Raw genomic sequence first — 6,895 nt, 5'->3', positions numbered from 1 at the left:
TCCTGTGGCTTCTCCTCGGGGCTTTCTCGCAGGGAGTCAGCCTTGTCAGTAGAGTCTCCAAGAGAGGCAGCAGAGAGAGAGAAGCGTCTCCCACCTCCAAACAGGAAATGCAGGAGTTCCCAGAATTCTCAGGAGAAGGCCTTGCCCACACAGAGACCTCATTGGTTATATCTTGATTGTCGGGCCAGACTCCACCCCTTCACTCTTAATCCTCTCAAATTGACACCAGATGATGTAACTTTCACACGGCCCAATACATAGCCACTGCGCCACCAGGGCTCCTGAGGCATCCTCTCAATGGCCAGCTTTTGAGTCTGATAGGTCCAGCTATGGTGCCAACCCACCTCACTGTGGCCATCCCTCATCCTCAGTGACCCCCTACTTCCTCACCGCCGGGGGCCTCTTCCGGTGTGTGATCCCTCCTGATAGGTCCAGTGCAAGTGAGCCAGACCCCTTTCTGTAGCGACTCATAGGGTTTTCATTGGCTGGTGTCTGGGGGTAGAGCACCAGCCCTTTCTTCCTAGTCTGTCTGAGTCTGGAGGCGCCCCTGAAACCTTTCCACCCTGGGTGACCCTGCTGGTACTTGAAAGGCAGGCGGGTAGCTTCCAGCCAGCGTCACAGCAGCCTGCCAGCCAGCAAAGCACGGCAGACAGACTGGTAGGTGGTGATGGGGTGATCCAGAAAGGTGTATTTTGGTTCTTTAAAAGTAACAGCCCTTTTCCCAAACAGTCTTCCTGGGCACAAGAGGCCAGAGAAAGTAGGGTGGGGTTGTAGTTTCCACAGCAGAACAGGCGGGAGGCTGAGCCCGGTCCCCTAGCCCTGCCCCCTGAAAGATGCTGGCCTCCTCTCTCAGTTCTTCATCCCAGGGGCTGCTGGCTCGGTGCTTGCAGGAGGCCCAGAAGAGGGCTGCAGGGGCAGGCTCTGCTTACACACAGCTGCATCTCCGAGGCCTCCTTCTGCAGAGAGAGCTTCTGGTCCTCAAGGACCCCACATTTCTGAGGTGTCAGCTCTGGGATCTCTGGACCGAGCTAAGCTGTTTCAAGAACAGGCACGGCCGAGGCCCTGCCTAGCGGGGCACGGAGCCAAAGGCTTAGTCTCAGAATGGGATTATTAGAGTGAATTTGGTGTTTCCGACCCCACTGGCTTTAGGGACATGAGGATTACCGCCGTCCCTGCCAGGTCTGACATGCAGTCAAGTGTTCCGCCTGCTGGCTACAGCCATTGGCTCCAGATCCTCCCCCTGGAAGCACCCCTGCCTCCCACAGGGGTCTGGGATTGACAGCAGCTTTCCCCAAAGTGTGGTCCAAGGACCAGCAGCATCAGCGGGATCTGGAAGTGTGTTAGCAATGCAAATTCATGGAGCCCACTCCAAACGCTGAGTCAGAATTGCTGGGCATGGGGCCCAGCTCTCTGTGGCTTAGCAATTTCTCCCAGATCTGAGAACTATGGGCTTGGAGTACACCGGCCCACTCCACACACCTGGCCACGCCTACCCCCAGCCTGCAGAAGATGCTGGGTAATGTCTAGCCACATGGCCTTCAACCTTCAACCCTGTATTAGAGACCCAGGAAGACTGGACCCTGCTCAGACCTGCTCAGATGGCACCATCCCGCTGCAGTCTAGAGGAACAAGTGCCCCCGGGGGTGTGCAGGGCAATGCCCTGAGAACACTTAATGCGGAGCTAATCTTATAGTCTTCCCTTGTGGTGTAGTGGTTATGCACTGGGCTGCTATCCTCAAGGTCGGCAGTTTGAGACTACCAGCTTCTCTATGGGAGAAAGACGAGGCTTTCTACTCCCATAAAGAGTTCTATAGTCTCGCAAACCCTACCGGGTCTCCATGAGTCAGAATTGACTCGAGGCAGTGAGTTTGGTTTTATTTTCTGTGAAGAACAGGCTCAGCAAGAGGGCGACCGGGCCACGTCACACAGCAAGTCAACCCCAGACCGCCACACTGTGCATCTACGCCTCACTTATCAACGATCTCACAATCGGACACTTCACGTTCGCGGCAGTGGGAAGTCCCCAACTCCTGGGCACATTAGCGGCATCACCTGGCGGCATCGGACACCAAGGTGTGAGGCGAGAGTGCTCCTGCCTGTGATGGTTAGGGTGTGTGTCGGTTTGGCTGGGTCATGATTCTCCGCGGTTTGGCAGCTTTGCTCAGGATGTAATTTGGCAGTTACGTGATCATGTAATGTAATCTGGCTGTTCCGAGGTGCTACAATTCAGCAGTTTGGTGATATCGTGCTGCGGCGGCGATGGAACGGGTTGAAAATACTCGTATTTTGTGCTTCCAGGTGGTCGTCCTCCTTTTTTGGAGCAGAATGCTGATTTTGCATCACAAACCTGGTGTGTGGAATGGAACCACGTTGATAAGTGGGGGCTGGGAATAGAAGGAGCCCTGGTGGCACAATGGTTAAGCACTCAGCTGCTAAATGAAAGGATGGCAGTTCCAGCCCACCTGCTGCGCTGCAGTAGAAGAGACCAGGTGACCGGCTGCCGTAAAGATCACAGCCTAGGGTTCTTGTCCATTGGGGTTTTTGTCTGTTTTAATGTGTTATTGTTGTCAGTGTTTTGGTTTGGTTTGATGTTTTTCTGTATACGAAGCCCAGGATAGGTACATCTATAGAGGCAGTAACTGGACTAGTGGTTCCTTGGTTGGCAGAGGAAGCTGGGGGAGCTAACTGGGGATAAGTACACGAAAAAAGAAAACGTTTTATAATGGACTGTGGTGATGACTGTACAACTCTTCTCGATGTGACTGAAGCATTGAATTGTATGACATGTAAATTATATGCCAATAACCCCGTTGTTTTTTCTTAACAGAAAACCGCAGTGGCATCCAGCACCACCACACAGCGTGTACGAGGGGCAGAGACGATGGCAGCGGTCCCCACAGCTGTCCCCTCACACACACTGGGGTTACCCGTTCTGGACAGACCAGGGTGGTGCCGGGCAGGCCAGCGCTTTGCGCTGCTGTGCACAGGGTCGCCACTGGAGGGCACTGACAGCAACATTCTTGAGCGGTCGGTCCAGGAAGTCTGGTGGCCCCTTGCTGGCCACTGACCCAACACCCACCCTCCTCTTTGGGGAGCATGTGATTTGCTTGGGGGCCGAGGGACTCCCCGCTAAACAACAGTCCCTCCAGTTGCCCTTTCGGTCAGCGGTACCAGGTTCTGGCCCGTGAGATGGTGCTTGGGAAACAGCCTAGGCACCCCACCAAGCCCCCCAGAAGCAGACACCACCACGGCCGCCTTCCCTGTGGAAAGATTTTTTTATTGGTTCTGAAGGAACAGGGCTGAGACGAGCTGGGACAGGCACTGGGCTAAGGAGGGCGGCGAGAGGCTTTGCCGGGGCGGACATGCTGTGCGGGTTCTGCTGGCGGGCTCGCTGGCCCACCCAGCCGGCGGCGGCTGGGCACATGGCACTTGGCGCCTGGCGTGACCTCCTCGGCCAGCTTGGCACTGTGGCCTCTTCGTTGGCGGGCGCCCCCTTTCCAGTTGCAGGAGCTGTGAGTCTTTCACAGTGCGGAGGGGTGGGGTCCGGGGTGGGCACCGCCCCGGCAGCGTGCAGGCAGTCCCCTCTGTCCATCTGTCTGCCGGTCCATCCTGGGCTCTCGGTGGCTGCGGTTCCTCTTCTCCCCACCACCACGGTGGGGGCCTTGGCAGTCCTGGAGGCGCCCTTGCCACCTCAGCGGGACATCATCTTGACAAACTCTGAGAGGGGGGCAGCAGGGGGGTCGGGGGAAGCAGCCATCAGGGCCCAGGACTGCCTCTCCGAGGGCCATGACCCCTGCCCCAGCCACGCCCAACTCCTGCTGTCCCCCCACTTCCATCCTGTGCCATGGCCTGCACAGCACAACCCTGAGCTTTCCAATGGGCTGGAGCCTCCCCTGACTCCCCGCAGGGAATGTGCAGAGTCCTGGCACAGAGGGTCTCAGAGCCTCAGGCCCTCCGGGGTCTGGGACCAGCTGACCTTCCTTAGCCTAGGCCCACTTCACTGCCTCAAGGCTAGCACACTGGCTAGGTCTCCCTGCCTAGCCTACGGCTCAGCTGTCCTCCTGGCCACTCCCCTGCCCTTCTTCTGCAGTCCCTCCTCTCTTTGTTTCTCACCCAGAACCACCCCCCTAGTCTCTCCCCTCAGCAGACAGCGGGGCATGGTGCCCCTATCTATGCCAGTCTGCTCTAGGTCCTGAGCGCTGCACAGACAGGAGGGTGGGGTGGAGTGTCCTGTTTGCGTCTGTATTGCCGTTGCTGGAGGCTGGTGGGGACCGGGCCGCAGCGCCCAGTAGGTGGGCACTTTGTGTTGGAAGAATCGATGGAAAGCTGGCTTCTCGGGGAAGGACTGTCAGGTGTGGTGGGCGGCTGTTGGATTTCAGAAGATCTGATCGTCATGGAGCCTCAGCCCCTGGACCCCTTCCTTGAAGGCCAACGGGTCCCAGAAAGGGCTCTCATCCGGTGTGTCCTGGGCACACTCATCTGGTGTTTGCCTTTCTGCTCAGGAGGCATGTTCCTGGGGCTATCTCCACTTCACACCGTGCCCCCGCACGCCACTGTGCTGTGGACGGCCTGGGCCCAGTGTGGCGTGGCCGCTGAGATGCCCAGCTGTGGTGCTTCCCTGAGCCTCCATGGCCTCATCTGTCAAAGCCCCTTCGCATGTCCATGGGCAAGTCACAAGGTCTTGTTAGAAAATCATAGAGACCTTTCTGAAACAAAGCTATCTGAATGGAAAGCTATTGTTTCTCAATATGCTCTCCACCCATGTCTCTACACTGTGGGAAACTAAGGAATGGGAAGAGAGTGTAGGCGGACCAATTCTTTATTCTCATCGTTTAAGAAGCCTGCCAGGCCAAGATTCTGGGTGGAGGGAGCCCTTCACACTTGTGGGCTAGAGATGAGTCCCGATCACATAATTAAAATTAAACTTCTCATAATTAAAATTAATCCCCACCATATTCTCCCATAATAGTGCTGCCTTAAAGTGACCTCTTACAAGCAACTGGCTGATTGCTATCTGGCCGGCAGCTTTAACTGTAGGAACAGATTTGTGCGATGATCAATCGATTGCTCTCCCTGCTCAGGGGGCAGTCACTCCCCCTTACCTGCCCCCAGCACTGGTGTTAGGTTACTCTTCTAATGAATTCTGGGACCTTTAGGGTTAGGGTACAGCCCCCTTTGTTACATAGGTGGCTACCTGTAATCAGAGGGGCTGGCATGCCCCGAGAGTATATAAGCTGGTGTTGAGAATACAATATTCTCTCTCCACGCAGACCTGGTTCCTGAAGCTGTGGCAGAGGTGAACATCCCAAAACTTTTGTCTGTCTCTTAATTTCTTCGCTTCAATTACACAATCGACCTGTCCAGAGGGGAGGCTGGCTCTCACACTACATGCCTGAAGACAGTGTAGTCTCAAGGCAGTCCACCTCTCTGACCCTGAGGACCTGCGCTCTTTGGTGTCAAACTGGTAGTGTGGACATCCTTAAGTCAGGACGCAAATCGTTTTCCTTTTCAATGTTCTTCAAGGTCTGAGAACAAAAAGTTTTCTGAAGGAGCAAGATCAGGGCTTCCGGTTCCCAACAAAATCCCCATAGGACAGTCCTCGCTCTCCTCAAAGAACGAGCAGGGGACTCGTCACCATCACAAAGATCAAAAGCAAATTTCTTGGTGCAATTTTCCGAATTTTTGTTCTCACCAATGCGTGTTCCCCATTTTCTTACAACTTCCTAACAAGCCCCTGAGATTGGCCTGTGTGGCTGGAGAAGCTCTAACAACATCAGCCTTTTGGAGGCGCTGCCTCTGTCTGAGCTGAGCCCTCTGCTGTGAGCAGCTGGGCCAGCAGAACCCCCTTGGAAGCCACTGTTTGGATTGGACCCTTTGCTTTGAAGGCCCCCTAAGGACACAAAGACAGGTGCAGGCCCCCACTGGCTACGCGTTCAAACACGTCTTGCTGGGAACGAACCTGGGCACGTACGAAGTGGAGCCCGGTAGCCATACTTTTTGACTGACCCTCGTGTAAAGCCGCTTAGAACAACGACTGGTACAGACTCTACGTACACTACATGATATCTATTAAACGATCAATATGGCCACTCGTCAAAACCTTTACTGAACAGTTGCTACCTTGCCAGGAGCTGAGACAGGGATGCGTATCAACAAAGCCTGGTCCCTCTTCCCAGAAACAACCTCTAACCAGCAGCTTGGGGCTAGTGTGAATGTCAAGCTGAACCTGAGGTGCTGTGAGAGGCCAGACACAGAAATTCAGACGAGGAGTCCAAGGAAGAAGTCCGGAGGCAATGACTCCATGGCAGAGTGGTAGAGGAGGTATAAACTCAGCCCAGGGAAAGAACATATAAAAAGCATCCTGGCAAAAGGAACTGCATATTCCATGCCTGGAGGCAGACGAGAACATAGCAGGTTCATGAATGTCAGGTCAAGGAAGGTGGTATTCTAAAAACACCTAACGTGGATGAGAGTGTGAGTGCACGGACAGGTGGGGGTGGGGGGGAGACCAGGATGGACAGATGGATGAGTAGATGGGTACAAATGGAAAACGACTGTTCAGAGAGACAGGACAATGGAGGCCTGAGTGGAAGATAAAGATGCATGGATGAAAGCAGAGAATAATGGCTGCATGGCGGGATGACAGATGAATAGGTGGGTACATGGATGCATGCATGGGTGAATGGTAAAAAAAGCACACGCAGCCTGGGCGACTGTAGAGATGGTTGGATGGATGGAGTACGTGGCTGCATGGACGATTGTTTAGAGATGGATGGATGGATGGATGGATGGATGGATGGATGGATGATTGTTTAGAGATGGATGGATGGATGGATGGATGGATGGATGGATGGATGGAGCACGTAGCTGTATGGATGATTGTTTAGAGATGGAT

At 54.6% G+C, this 6,895-nt stretch overlaps 1 protein-coding gene across 1 annotated transcript in view; it reads right to left on the bottom strand.

Moving 5' to 3' along the window:
* Window positions 1–3,264: 3,264 nt before the first annotated feature.
* The window catches only part of CABP1 (calcium binding protein 1), a 9,080-nt gene continuing 5,449 nt past the window's right edge, over window positions 3,265–6,895 (bottom strand). The window contains exon 6 of the mRNA XM_004709570.4: window positions 3,265–3,717. Coding sequence (XP_004709627.2) covers window positions 3,692–3,717 — 26 coding nt within the window. The 3' untranslated portion in view covers window positions 3,265–3,691. The remainder of the gene's footprint in view (window positions 3,718–6,895) is intronic.

The sequence above is a fragment of the Echinops telfairi genome, unplaced genomic scaffold, assembly GCF_000313985.2.
Source record: "Echinops telfairi isolate 266 unplaced genomic scaffold, ASM31398v2 ScPeMD7_7412;HRSCAF=8450, whole genome shotgun sequence".
NCBI classification, from domain to species: domain Eukaryota; kingdom Metazoa; phylum Chordata; class Mammalia; order Afrosoricida; family Tenrecidae; genus Echinops; species Echinops telfairi.
Note: the sequence above shows the minus strand (reverse complement) of the source record. Positions and strands in the feature narration are given on the sequence as shown.